This window comes from Sciurus carolinensis, chromosome 3, assembly GCF_902686445.1.
Source record: "Sciurus carolinensis chromosome 3, mSciCar1.2, whole genome shotgun sequence".
Lineage (NCBI taxonomy): Eukaryota > Metazoa > Chordata > Mammalia > Rodentia > Sciuridae > Sciurus > Sciurus carolinensis.
This window is the reverse complement of record NC_062215.1, coordinates 265,003-279,926: the sequence shown is the minus strand read 5'-3', so window position 1 is coordinate 279,926 and position 14,924 is coordinate 265,003. Positions and strand designations below refer to the sequence as shown.

At 53.6% G+C, this 14,924-nt stretch overlaps 1 protein-coding gene across 13 annotated transcripts in view; it reads right to left on the bottom strand.

The window, feature by feature from the left end:
* Positions 1-14,524, bottom strand: part of B3gntl1 (UDP-GlcNAc:betaGal beta-1,3-N-acetylglucosaminyltransferase like 1) — a 49,214-nt gene extending 34,690 nt beyond the window's left edge. For 11 of the 13 annotated variants that reach the window (XR_007107589.1, XR_007107590.1, XM_047542927.1 and 8 more), the window contains exons 1-4: positions 14,429-14,524; positions 12,746-12,862; positions 12,549-12,648; positions 4,277-4,341 (exon numbers count right to left, since the gene is read on the bottom strand). Coding sequence is in view for 11 of the 13 variants with exons in the window: in XM_047542927.1 (XP_047398883.1) it covers positions 4,277-4,341; positions 12,549-12,648; positions 12,746-12,862; positions 14,429-14,476 (330 nt within the window). In the remaining 2 variants the exon portion in view is untranslated. Of the gene's footprint in view, positions 1-4,276; positions 4,342-12,548; positions 12,684-12,745; positions 12,863-14,428 lie in introns of all 13 variants that reach the window. The other 2 variants (XM_047542930.1, XM_047542932.1) reach the window with 2 other exon arrangements.
* Between the last annotated feature and the right edge of the window lie 400 nt (positions 14,525-14,924).

The window sequence follows — 14,924 nt, the reverse complement described above, 5'->3', positions numbered from 1 at the left end:
CCAAAGTCCTGACCATTCCCAGAGTGGCCAGAGGCCGAGCAGAGGTTCCGTGCCCACGGGGAGCGACATGGTCACTGGAACGGTGTGGCTGGGCCCAGCTCACCCACTGCTTCGAGGAGGCCAAGGCAGAGGCTCGGGCACCCACAGCACTCTGCTCAGGCTCGGCCACTGTCAGAGTCCACCCGCAGCCAGCTCTACGGCCACCCAGGTCAGCCCACCCACGTCACCTCAGACCCGAGGTGCAGGGAGGGAGGACAGGACGGTTGTGTGTCCCTCCCTGAACCAGGCTCAGACCCTGCAGAACCACAGGCCAGCATGGAAGCAGGCCCGGGGCCAGGCTGGGCCAGGGCGGCTCCGGCAGTGCTCTCCAGCCGGGGGCTGCAGGTCCAGGTGTGGTCACGCAGGTACAGCTCCGAAAACCAAGAGCGACGTCTCGGGAGGATGCTCACTTCAGGCGGAGGAAGGTGAATTGAAGGTGCAAGGGCCGCAGGCTGCCGGGGGGGACCATGGCCATCAGTCTATTTCTGGCTGGGCCTTCCCTCAGGCTGGGGGGTGCCAGGCTCCACAAGGCTTCCCGTGACCAGTCCAAGCCCAACCAGCAGCAATAAGAGCTGCCTCAGCAGAGCGCAGGACAAACTGACCCCAGGAAACACCACAGGACTAGGAACCCTGTGGAACCAGGGCAGAGACCGAAGGCTCCTTACACAAAACCACAAGCCTCCAGGCCACGGCACGCAAGACCACCACCACACACAACCACACAGAATCCCCAGGAAGCCCACAGAACCTTCCAGAACCACAGGACCTTCCAGCACACAAGACCACCATACACACACACATGTGCACACACACACACAACCACACAGAATCCCCAGGAAGCCCACAGAATGTTGTAGAACCTTGGGACCTCAAGGCCACACCACAGAACCTAAGACCGACACACGCACATGACTGTTCCATCATATGGAAGTGAGACGCATTTACACATCAGACGGTGAGTCCACTTCTGACCATCAACACTGTCTCCTAAACGTTTGTGTTGGTCAGTTTCTTCACGCTGTGACTCGAGGGTCTGACCAGGACAGTGGGGCCCATGGTTTCAGAGGTCTCCATCCGCAGGCAGCAGGCTTCATCCCTTGGGGCTCGAGAGAAGCTGAATATCAAGGCAGAGCACGCGGTGGAGGGGAGCAGCTCACAGCACAGTGACCAGGCGGCAGAGCGAGATCTCCACTTGCCAGATACAAATATGTGCCCCAAGCCACGCCCGGTGCCCACATCCTCCAGCCACCCCACCTGCCTCCAGTGACCACCCAGTCAGTCCCATCAGGATCGACTCACTGGCTGGGTCAAGGTCCTGGTAACCTTATCTGAACTTACTGGCACTGTCTCACACGTGGGCTTTTCGGGGATACCTCACATACAAACCCTAACAACGTATAAGAGATTTCAAGCTATGTTTTGCTATATTTTGCTAACACATGTAGACCTGTGATTAGTTACCCTACACTATGGATTCTAAATCTTTCTTTAAAATCTAGTTAACAGAAGGACATTGGTATAACTGTGATACTATATCATTACTGACTTCTTATAAATAGGAGGAGTATCCATGTTCTCCAGGAATATAAGTCTTTAAAGGGTTAAAGTGTGTCCTTACAGAGTTGTCAGCCTGACTTCACTGAGACCCCAAGCAGCTCCTACGGCTGGATGGAGGTGAGCTGACCTCTAGCACTGAGGCTGACTCCCAGCTGAAGGGAAGGGGTGACCATCAGACTACAGAACTGCAGTTTAAAACCCAGTACCTGTACTTCCAGACTGGGGAAGCTGGCCTGCTGGACGCTTGACACCAAGCCTGGAGACCAGAGCCAAGGAAGCAAAAGGGCTAAGCAAAGAGCAGCCCTTGCTCTCTGAGGTCAGCCAGGAGCCAGGGAAAGACAGGACCCCTCTCAGGGCTGCCCTACAACACTGGTGACTCACCTGACCTCCTGGTCAGGCGGATCAAGAGGACCCTAGAGAACAGGAAGCCACCCAGTGCACATTCTGAAAGAGGAGGGTCATGGGAAAGGGAAATGACCCTGGTGCTTCCAAGGGAAGCCAAACATGGTCAGCAAGACACTGGCCCATCTGGCAGATGGCACTACTGGTAGAGGAAAAGCTAAGGGATGGAGAAGTGCCTCACAAGTTCCCAAGCGTGATCCCTGACAAATCTCAGCTGACTGTAACAGTAGATAGGAAAGAGGTCAATTTTGACCCTCTTGGTCTTAGACACCTGGCAGGAGAGAATGACCAAAGCACAGCCACACATGGACATTTAAACGGTAAGACAATGGTTCTTTCACTTGAGAGGCACGTTTGTGTCAGTCCTCCCAAAAGTATGTAAAACTCTGAGGTTATACAGGAAGGGTTTTGTGCAGAAGTGCCTGATAAATATGGTAAAAAGCTCTGTCAGTCACAAGTTTGTTCTGAGTCAAGCTGAGACCTATCTGTGCTGTTTTGCTGGTATGATTATGAGGAGCTGCTGCTCAGACTCCCCTTCTGGAGTTCATCACTTCCAGCCTGGAAACTTGACTTTAATCAAGACCTGCAAGGAAGACAAGGTTTAACGGCTCCTGATCGCGGGGACGGCTCTCCCAACTGCTGAAAAGGGCAGAACTCGTTACCATGGGAGGTTTCCACCCCAAAAAGTCCACGTGTCCAGGATGGATGGCAATACCAAAGGTACAAGAACAAAAACAAGAATGAGACCAAAAGTTCACAAAGAGAAAGGGGGAAATGGGGGGGGGGGGTTCTATTTCTGGAGAGAAATAGAAAGTCCAGTGGTCCATTTTCAGAATACAGTATTTAGCCTTAACTGGGATGTAAGAGCCAACTGTAGCCATTTTAACTACAGCCCTTTCCTTTGTCCAGTTTTAAAATCAGCCAATTGCGTGGACTGCACCCAAGTTCCTCCTGTCAGGGCAGAAGCAGCGCTGCATCACGGATAAAAGGAGGAGGGCTGCTGCCCAGGTGTGCTTGCTGCCCGGCTCAGTCGCAGCCCTTCTCTGCAGAGGTCAGGTCTGCCTTGCCGAGCAACTCTGGAGCACGTTCCTGGTTTCCCGCAGCGCGTGCAAGGGCATGGGAGAGATCCGAGGCGTTGGGCCAGACGAGAGCCAGAGAGCCAGAGCTGGCTGGGGACCGGCCCCCGCCGCGCCCGGATGCAGGCCGCTGCTCTCAGGAGCACTGCGTGGACAGTTCACCTGGCCTGCTCACGGGCACGCCACCTCCCGACTCCAGGTGCACCACGGCTGGTTCAGAGGTGAGTGGGAAGGGCAGGCCCCAGGCAACACGAGACCAGGTCTTCCTTTGTGAGTCAGTTCAGCCAAGCCAGGGCTGACACGGCCCCAGGGGCAGGAGCCACATCCACCCTGCAGGAGCCTGGTGGCAGCAATGGGCGAGGATCAAGGTTCACCCTGCTGTGCCTAAAAGCAGACCCAAATCCGAACATGCCCTGGCAAGTTCCGCTCACCCACACCACCACCTGACCTGCAGTCTGAGGGCTCCCGACAGGCGAGTCTCACACGGGCTCCGTTTCCTGCCAGCCCATTGCTTGTTTCTAACGTTTGGCTGTACACAGCCTCGCGCACCCGAGTGCAGAGACCCTTCTCTGGGAAGCAGCCAGGTGTGAGCATTTCCTCAAATCCCCGAACAGAACACCTTGGCCACTGTCCCCACTGACACCACCTGTGTAAAACACACCTGGCTGATTTCCACTGTGCTTGATTAGACATTTGTCTGTGCCGAACGGGCCTGCCCCGGACCTCTCAGGCCACCCACCGCTGCGCTCACAGCAGGCCACTGCCCACGCCTGGCTTCTCACCATGGCCACGGGCTCCTCCCATGCGCAGCCTGCAGCCTCCCGAGTGGCCTCTGTCCAGCATGGTTCCCTTTTCTCCACTTGGTTTACACTCTTCGTGGTGCAGTTTCACATTTTATCTATCTATTCATGGTCGACTCACTATGTGCTCTGGCAATGAAGCAGCAACAGCCCAACTTTCACCTTTATGTCTGATCATAACAGAGAAAAATGGTTTTCAAGAACCAAGCTAAGGGCTGGGTTGTGGCTCAGTGGTCGAGTGCCTGCCTGGCATGTGTGAGGCCCTGGGTTCCAGCCTCAACCCCACATAGAAATAAATGAATACATGAAAGATCCACTGACAACTAAAAGCACCATGCTGAAATGTGCATCACTACCCAACCAATATGTACACACTCATGACAAAACGAAAGAGGTACTTACTGAATCCAAGAAGCAAAGGTAAGCCCCTGAGCTCTGAGCAATTGCTTGATTTTTAGAATATCCAACTGTTGGAAGAAAGAGAAAAAAGCTCTGATAATTCAGTTTTCAACCGCACAAAGCTTAGTGTACTTTACCCTCCGAGGAACCTAGGAGCAGTCTGCATTCCCCAATTGAGTGGGCACTGGAAGGACGGTGAAGGTCAGCGGAGACCATCCCCTGCAGTGACGGACATGCAGGCACCTGCCAGCCCCAGGCAGAGCTGAAGCAAAGGGAAAGAGCAGAAGGAGTACGGGGTCTGCTGCAGGCAGCTGTGCACTCCCCAACCAGACGCCAGACGACTCCTGGACCTGCACACTGGGCCAGGGTGAGGCTGCTGCCAGTGCCTGCCGCCCCAGCACCACACACCGCCCTGATGGCCCATGCACAGCTTGACACAGACCCGGCAGAGCTTCGCAGGTCCTGGGAGCAGCACTTGGCCTAAGAGCCCTGAGTCGGAGCTGCCCAAATGCAGACAGGAATCCAGCAATGCTCAGCAGGGGGCACGGACAGCCCAGAGGGCACGCGGCCGCCGCACTGAGCACGGGGCGCCAGGCCAGCCGCAGAGGGGGGCCCCTCCCGGCCTGGCCACCAGGAGGGAGGCCTGGGGCCCGGGGCTGCTGACCTCGCTCACCTGGGCGGTTAGGGTGTGCTGGGTGGCAGTGGGCTACCACACCTGTGCTTTTCTAAGGGAAATTCCAGTTTAACAGATGTGCGAAGAAAACCCTGGCCTTCAAAGGCACCACGACAGGCAGGAGCTGGACAAGGACCAGGGCTAAGGGCAGGTGAAGGGCACAGAGAGAGCAGAGGAGGTGCAGAAGACAGAAAGCGCCACAGTGGGCCAGGAGGGGCTCAGCATGCTGGACCTGAGTGGAAAGCGCACACGTGGGGCACCACCCGGAGCACAGCAGGAGTGGACCACCGGGTCAGGCAGGGGTTGTGGCCAGGGCCTGCTGAAGAGGAAGGACGTGCAGAAACAGCACTCAGCAAGCTCGGCCCGGATGGCAGGTGTGGGGCAGGGCAGGGGGCTGCTTCCCCTGGAAGGAGGCGCCCACATCCCCGCAGTGCGCTAACAACCCGGTGCAGGATCCATGCCACCCAGAGGTAACCGCCAAACAGATGTGCGCAGGCTGAAAGAGCAAACCTGCTATTCCAAGTTCAGACAAGCCAGGCCACAGTCCCAAGGGGACACCCCCGTGCTGGTTCAGTCAGCCCTCAGCCCTCCTGACTTGTGCCACCAGGAGGGAAGCGCAGGGCCACCAGGCGGCCCTGTCCTGTTTCTGGTGGCACACGGCCAACTCCAGCACCACGGGGCGACGCCGGTGCTCACCAAATTCTCAGAGGATCCAACTAGACAGGGATTCAGCACGGACGCAGTCTGACTTCCAGCGTTAAACCCTGGTGCCTAGCCGGCTTCCAGTGAGTGAACGGCCCACCCATACGTAACAGGGTCCACTCGATGCTTTGAACACAGCCCTTGCTGCTCTGCCACTACAACTGGCCTTTACGATGGACGAGTTTCCCTTCCTCTCTGCCCGCTCCTCCCCAGCCTCTCCCCCTCCCTAATCTCAGGGAACACAGGATCACCCTTCCTCCCATCCTAGGCAGAGTCCCCTGTCCCTGAGCACACACCCACCATAGGAAGGAAGCCACCCGGGCGTTGGGGATGGTACCAGAGATCTCAGAAATGACTGTCTCCCACATAACAAGTGAATTACAATCCAACGGGGAACACGTGGACGGTAGCCTTTGAGTCACTGTTTAAAAGGCCCCGTGCCTGCCGCTGGGCAGAATCACACCCCTGGGACAGGAGTCCCCTGTGCGTCTCCTTTGCTAGCAGAGCAATAAACCTGCTTTTCCTTTTTCTCAAAACCAGATCCTCATTATTAGATTGGCATTGGGGACGAGGACTGAGATTTTGGCAACACACAGAAACAGAGGAGATGACCAGGGAGGCCACCTGCCCAGACTGCAGCCAGGGCACTCACACCCTCAGGACATGCTGCAGCCAAATCCCGGCCACCTGAGCAGAGCAAGGTGGGCAGAGCTAGCTCCCGAGAACCTGGACCAAAGAGCTGCTCCAGCACAGGGCAGAGCAAGAAGGGGTCTCTGCAGCCCACTGGACAGTGGAGCTGCTCAGAGCTGCGCCCGGGAGGGGGCACCAACAGAAGCCGGCCTCCTCAGGGCGAGTAGGCAGGCGCTCCTCCCCAACAACCTCAGCTGGGCAGACAGGGAGCCGCCTGAACAGCACCAACATGAGGAAAGTCAACTGCTTGCCTGTCGGAGGCTCAAAGGAGCGTCTGACCTCCCCGACAGAGAGGAGCATGGGTCCCACTTCAGGGGGTCCTCAGCAGCCGGCACTCTGTGAGAGGTGTGTTTCTGGGAGGACCTGAGTCTTCACCTGTGTACACCAAGAGCACTCCTGAGCAGACCCTCGGCCCGTGCAGTCCCCTGGCTGATCAAGCCATCCCTGCATGGAAAACACACAGGAACACACACTTCCCAAGAAGCAAACTGTCCGGCTCAGGGTTCCCACGTGCCCTCTGAAAGACCAGCCCACTGGGAGGGGAATTCCAAAAGCCCAATGTGATCTTAGCACGGAGGCCTGATAGGCAGGCCCAGAGTGTGCATACAGCATGCTTGACTGGAGCAGGGGAAGAAGCACAGCATCTCAGCTAGGGTACTGGGGACCTGTAACTAGTGCATGGCCTCTCAGCCAGGGTACCGGGGACCCGTAACTAGTCACGGCCTCTCAGCCAGGGTACCGGGGACCCGTAACTAGTGCACGGCCTCTCAGCCAGGGTACCGGGGACCCGTAACTAGTCACGGCCTCTCAGCCAGGGTACCGGGGACCCGTAACTAGTGCACGGCCTCTCAGCCAGGGTACCGGGGACCCGTAACTAGTCACGGCCTCTCAGCCAGGGTACCGGGGACCCGTAACTAGTGCACGGCCTCTCAGTCAGGGTACCGGGGACCTGTAACTAGTGCACGGCCTCTCAGCCAGGGTACCGGGGACCCGTAACTAGTGCACGGCCTCTCAGCCAGGGTACCGGGGACCCGTAACTAGTGCACGGCCTCTCAGCCAGGGTACTGGGGACCTGTAACTAGTGCACGGCCTCTCAGCCACGGTACCGGGGACCCGTAACTAGTGCACGGCCTCTCAGCCAGGGTACCGGGGACCTGTAACTAGTGCACGGCCTCTCAGCCAGGGTACCGGGGACCTGTAACTAGTGCACGGCCTCTCAGCCAGGGTACTGGGGACCTGTAACTAGTGCACGGCCTCTCAGCCAGGGTACCGGGGACCCGTAACTAGCGCACGGCCTCTCAGCCACGGTACCGGGGACCCGTAACTAGTGCACGGCCTCTCAGCCAGGGTACCGGGGACCTGTAACTAGTGCAACAATCCGTGGTGGAAGAACTCATGGGAAATCAGAGTTCCTGAGGCCAGGGGACAAGCAGGGCATGGCCGGCAGCACTCAGAGGCGTGGGTGCTGCATCAAGTGCACAGAAGGAGCCTCGGCCCCCTGATCTCGCACCCGCAGGAGCCAGGAAAGGAGGAGCCTGCGGAACGCAGATGGCTGGGCGGAATCACAAGAGTGAAGACAACACAGCAGAAGCTACTGGACAAGGGTGGCTCCTTGAGGTACGGACAGAAGTGATGAGGTGGATGAGGAAGCAGAGGGGAGACGGACGCCTGAAGTCAGGGCCTGAGTACTGCCAACACCCCAGGCAGGCAGACACCTGAGCAGACTATCAAAGACAGTGCCTCAGGTCAAGACCTCCTGAGCAAGCAGAGCCCAGGCAGCCAGCTCCACAGGGAGGCCCCGAGGGGAGCGCAGGCCCTCCCCAGCACTTCCCAGCTGCTCCTCCAGGCGAGGAGCGCAGGATTCCCACGCCACGGAGATACGAGAACTGGGACAAGTGTCCCCTGTGAACGTGTATGCCCGAGTCCCCAACAGGTACTAGTGGACTGAGTCCAGCCACAAGGAGGCCACCGAGGCCAGGTGTCATCTCAACAGAGCCAGGGACCACCTGATCATCACAGAGAGGAGGAAGCCGCTGGGAAATCCAACCCCGCTGCATGATTTTTAAAAAACCCTAACTACAATAGGAAAAAGAACTTCCCCCTTCTCATTTACGAAGCCCACAGGGAACATCGTGTTCAACAGTGGAAGACGGGGCTAGCACGGCACACACATGCACACGGGGGCCTAGGTCTGAGCCCCAGCACCACATGCACACACTCACACGTACAACCTGTAAAAAAACGAAAGTGCTTCCCTAAGCTCAAGATAATAACAAGGATGCCCACTTTCACTACTTCTATTGAACACTCTACTAGAAGCTTTAACCAAGGCAATTAAGTAAGAAAAGGAGATAAAATACAAATCAGAAAGAAGTAAAACTCTCTTTTCCTAGATCATGCAAACTTAAAGACAGAAAATTCTAAAAACCCACAAAAAAAAAATGAAGAAGAAAACTATTAGCTAATAAGTATAGAAAACTTTTAGGATACAAGGTCAACACTAATAAAAATCAGTGGTTTACTTGTCTACTAAAAATGAATAGTCCAAATAGGAAATTCAGAAACAGTTCCCAAAAAGTATCCCAAAGCCGTTGTGATCCAACTGTGGCACAATGTAAGGCAGACATAGACCAGGGGAGTGGAATGCAGAGTCCAGAGATGGACCCCATACCTCTGTGACTGATTGGTTCTTAAGAAGTAAAAGGACAGTGTGATTCAAAATCAAAAGGTGTGGAAATAACTAAGTACAGACAAAAGAATGAAGTTGGACCCTTACCTCCTACCATTTATAAAACTCAAAATGGATTAAAGACCCAAATATAAGAGCTAGAAGTACAAAGCTCTTTTGAAGAAAACAGGGTAAATCTTCATGACTTTTAATTGACAATGGTTTTCAGATATAACACCAAAAGCACATATCACAAAAGAAAAAAACCAGATAAACTGAATTTCATCAAAAGTATAAACTTTTATATATCAAGAAATAATTATCAGAGAAGCAAAGATGGTGGAGTGAGGAGAGCCCTGGCCATCTGGCCCTTTGGCCTCAGGGCCGCGGACGGGCAGGCCCCAGGGAAGCCAAGTCTGCTGGACCCTGCGAGAATCCTTATCACACGGACAAACACTTTCCTGACATTTAGGTGCTTTTCTATCCACCTCAACAAACTCTGAACTCAAGACGTGGCAGGCACTCCTGTGCCGTCTTCTAGAGCGGGCAGTCCTGCTGCTATGACCCAGCCACCTTCCCTCCTGAAACACGGACGCCTTCCTACTCCCTTTCCCTCCAGGGTGGAATGGGAAAGACTGCTTCTCTTTAGTCCCACCTTTCAGATTCGACACAGAAGGAAGCCCTGAGGCGCAGTTATCCTGCTGACCTCTCCAGGAAGGAAAAAGCATGTGATACGCATCTTCTGCACTTTGCTTAAGTATCAGAAAATCATTTTGCAAGCTGAAGGCTGATATTTAGTCTGAAACAGGTGCTTAGGGTGTGGTAATTGTGAATTCTTTGCCTTTTGCTCCAAACAAGAAGACTAATAAATGGCAATTATGGATGATTCCAGGGATTTTTAAAAACGCCTTCCAGTTTTGGCCACTATTATGATGAGCACATTTGACACTACAGCAGTAAATTCCAAGTATTTGTTGTAATTTGAAAAGAAAGAGATATTAAAAACTTACATACATCTCTAAATCCTGGCTCATCTTGTGACATAGACTTATTGTACAGAAACAAAGGTCGAGTTTTGCAGTTAGCCCTTTGATGTGATAAAGAAGCATAATGACAAGATATCAAGATTGATTTCATATCTGATATACCTAAAGAGAGTATGTACAAACACACATTTTTACGTGTGTAAATCCACATTTTTGGATGAAAGGAGGGATTTTTCTTCTGGAGAAAGGAGCTGCTATTGACTTTTTCAAAGATCTTGGAACATTTGCTGTGTTTGAATTTTTTCATCCTTCTACAGAAGGATCCGAGTGTGTAGCGGCTAATTCTGTGAATGCATGCTTACATGTACTTGAAAGAATGGTAAAGTGAACAAGCCAGCTTGAGCCCATTATGGAACCCTGTTCACCTTCCTAAGACGAGAGGCTGCTGTACTACAGTTTTATTCATCCTGTCTTTGGAGTCACGAAGCAGAGTGGAGTTAGTTTTTCATGTGGCCAAAGCTGGAGGAAGAGCAGCAGGAGGGGAGTTTCAGTTAAGAAGTGTGGTGGCCCCTGTAGTGTGACCTGCCTCCAACTCTGGACATAGAGGAATAGAAGAAAAAAATGAGAAGTTTCCACATGACTCCTTTTTTCCTAAGAAAAAGAAACAAAAATGTCTTATGTACCACCATTTGACTTTTTTGGAATTTTACATTACATTTTTCCATTTTTTATAAATTCATAAATAACTCTTTTCCTTCAACCCAGATGGGTACTTTGATTTCTTTTTCTAGGTAGCAGGTGTAATGTTAAACTGAAAAGGCTGGGTCTCAGGTAAATTTCCCCAATTAGAATTGGACTTTCTCATCAGTAAATGGGTCTATCTCAGAAACAATGTTCCCAATCCCGTGACTGTTTTATTGTAGATTTAGAAGAAACTCTGGATCTGAAAAAAACCCCAATAAGAAAAATAGTTCCAATAAGAAGCGTGGATCTTGGGTTTCATTCATGATAGATGGAGAAGAAATTCAGGGTTTGGAAAAAACTCAAGAAATATGGATCTTCCTTTTTTTCCCTTTAGCAGTTTATTATACGATGAAGACTAGTGGAAAACTGTCCTTGCTGCCAAACAGACAGGACCATTGTATCATGTCAAGTCTTTCATAAAAAGCATGAAAACTTTATTAATGGTTTCTAGTAGAGAAAGAATTTCAAACTTATTAGATGAAATTAAGAACAGGTATCATGGGATCATTGTTTTCTGGAGTGGTGGCTGAGGTCCAGGGTGCCATGATGCTGAAACACAGGGTAGATCTAACAAAGTGGAGAGGGACAGAAATAGCCAAAAATGGGAGATGCTGAGCACTGTGCTGATTAGATTGGTGAACCAATTTGATCCCAATGTCATTGCTTTTTCACAAAATACATAGTGTAGATAAAATACATACTTTTTAAGAAATTTTAAAAAATTTTAAAAAAAGATAATAACACATCTAATAAAGCTTTTGTATTCAAAACATATAAAGAGCTCCTTTTTCAACAAAAATCAAACAACCCAATTTAAAAAGGGCAAAGACTTGAGAAGACATTTCTCTAAAGATGTACAGACGGCCAACAGGGACATTGAAAGGTGCTCACCCTTGCTCGTCACTGGGCAAATGCAAATCAAAACCACAAGGAGACCCTCTGCACCCCTCAGGATGGCTATGACGATGATGACAACAACCCTAAAAGAGCAACGGTGAGAGGACAGGGGACCTGGTTCCCCTGGGAGATGCAGACGCTGTGGCTGCCGCAGGAACAGCACTGCAGTCCTGTGGCATGCCAGGACAGAAGCGCACCACGCCACGTTCCCCCCGCGGCACTCGCCCACGGACCAAACTCCAGCGCTCAGGAAACGGCTTGCACACGGATGCTCATACCAGCCCATCCCAGGAGCCATATGTCCGTCAGCTGCCAGGAGAATAAGCATACGGAGCCCAGCCACACAACTGGACGCTCTCCCAGAGGGGAGGGTGCCAACCCCCAATAGCACGAGCTGGACAGGGGCGCCTCCTGCAACTGGCTGGGGCAAGGCCCGCAGGTCGGACAGATCTGTGAGGACAGAGGGATCAGTGGAGCCTGGGCCAAGGACCTGTGTGCTCAACGAAAGCACCATGTTCCAGTGGCTTATGAAGTTTACCTCCCAGAGTCCAGGAGGTACTGGTGGAGGCGGTGTTGGTCAGGGCTGCTTGCCCACCCTCTGAGGTGGCCCTGAGAGGTGAAGGAGTCTCTGGCCTCTGTACCAGGTTCCTGTTCCATTCATGAGACTCCACCGGCATGCTTCAGTGTCTCTGAACAGCCCCCTCTCCTAGCACCTCACAAGGGGTGAGTTTGGGGTACACTGACTGGGGAGTGGACACAAACATTCAGAGCACAACAAATAAAAAACTGAAGTCCAGGTGGCCCTGAACAGGCAGCAGACCTACTGACCACAGGATGCCTTTTGCCACCATCTGAAAAATATGAAACTAACTGCACTCCGGAGTTGACAAGGAATTGTGAATTAGATTGACTCACCTCCGCGGGGAGAAGGAGAATCGTGGCCTCCAACGACCACAAGGATGCCAGAGCCTTCTAACTTGGGCCTCCACTTTTCAATTATAGTCATAGACTTGTCCTGGAAGTGGGACATCAGCAGGTCAGGAAGCCTCCCTGGAAACATCCAAAATGACGTGTACTGGGGCTACGTCACCCAAGAGGAAACCCACAGGTACCTTACTGGCATCATTAAAAACAGAGAGCTCCATGGTGCCTTCAAAGTCCTGCCGCAGAACAGACTCCAAACACTCATCCAGCCACAGGTCAGCGTTGTGGACAGGGAGGATGACAGACTGGAATTCAAAGGAACAGGTGAGCCGGGTGGGAGAGCTCAAGCACCCTCCCCCGCCACAGAGCAAGCTGCTAACACCGCCATGGACACTCAAAAGGGGTCTGCCTTGCCGAGCCCAGCAACCCCTCACTTCCCAAGAGTGGCTGTGTCAGATCTCCCTGTCTTGCAGACACTTTGCAGAGGGGGAGAATCGAAGGGCATCAGGGTGCTTCCCAGCACAGTGGTCATTTCAGGTTTTCAGTTCTGGTCTGGTTAAACAGGGATCTGTATACCTCCCAGCCCATGCACGTGTGGAAACTGGCTGGCTCCTGGCTGGCTGGGGCACGTCCGCCAAGCTGAGGTCAGAGAGCTGCTACAAAGGAAGCCCCTGAACACCCTCCGCGGAGCTGCATGTGCTACCAGGCTGGTTGGCACTGGCGCTGTCCTTTCCTCAGGGAGTCCCTCAAGGAAAACAACTCCAAAGGACCTACCACCTAACAACTACCACAGGGGACTTAGTCTTACACATCATCATAGTGAGTGATCAGAAAGAGGACCAATTCCTGAATGAGAAGGTCAACAGGAACAAGACCAGGCCAAAGTCTGGACACATGGGTGTTTATGCCCATGCTGCTTATCCACATGTAAGATGACATCTCAGACATGACTTTAAATCACTAACTCCAAACACAGTTGTGAATGGCTCACAGATGTGTTGAAAATACACTTCACCAGGTTTTTTATAAATCAAACACCACTTGAGGATCTGACCCCAGTGACATCTCCTCCTGCTCGTGTTTAGATCCATTAAACGAGTCCCATAATTTATTTCCAGGTTAACTTTACTTAGGCTTATCCTTTTTAAAGGAAAAGGATATTTTTACTTTCTCAGGATCTACAAAGTATGAATTTTTGTCAATGATGCACCTTGATTAACCTGCCCTCAATTATGGTAACACTAGCAAGATTCAAGGTACACATGGTCCATGGCCAGGCTGTATCCATGTGCTCAATGCCTGGACAAACTCGAAATGGACTCCATGTCTGTTCCACTTCTGCACACTGCAGCAGATGCGCGAAGCAGAGGCAGGTGTACCCGGCTGGTGTGCAGGCCAGGAGCTATGGGCAGAAGCACCAGGTAAGAGATCCCAGCCACAGTGCAGGGCAGAAGCCGGGTCCTGCTGCTCAGGGTTAGAGTGCAGAGAGCCTAGAGCTTAGGGTAATGTACAGGGCAGGCACTCAGACATGGGGCTCCAGATAGCGCACAGGTTAGGAGCTGGGGCAGGAGTAGTGTGCAGAGCAGGGTCGCCCGGTGGATGCGCGGGGCAAGAGCTCTGGATAGATGCACCGCGCAGAAGAGCGGTCGCAACCAGGCAGGAGACAGCCCCTCCGCACCAGAGGTTCCTAGACCCGGGAAAGGCAGGCCCGCGGGGCGGCGCGCTGGGGCGGTGAGCGGCCTAAGGGGACAGATTCCGCGCCACTACGCGCCCGCCTGGGAGACCGCGGAGGACAGCAAGCCCGGGAAGAGCGGTGGGGAAGCAGAGCGGGTAGTGAGGGCCGCCATCCCCGCACCCGGGCCAGCACCTACCACCAAGGGCGGCTGGCCTGGCCCGGCGGGGTTCCCCAGACGCCGCATGGCCACCCGGCAGCCACCACCCGCGCCTCCAGTTCGCAGTCCCGCCTCGGCCGACGGCGCTTGCGCGAGCTGCTCGGGGAAGCGGAGCGGAGGCTGGGCTGCGTTCGATTGGCTTAGAGACACGTCGATCTGGAGGGTCGGCGAGCGGTCGGGCAGGGTTGCGGGGTGGGCGGGGCTTCTCCGCGCGGTGGGCGGGGCCTCGGGCGCCTCTGCTTTGCCACGGGTGTTGAGTGCCCGCAGTACACTGCCCTGTTGCAGGGCCCAGCCACGGGTGCGGCTACCTGGCTGCACTGCCCTCTTGGCCGGCCGAAGCCCCACGCCCTCATCCGCGGGAGGTAATCGGGAACGGAATTCTGCAGCTAGTCCAACCGCGGTGAAGCACCTGGTGCGGGTCCTGCGCTGCGCCGGAAGGTGGTGCTGGAAAATCCAAACCAGACCCCTTCAGAGG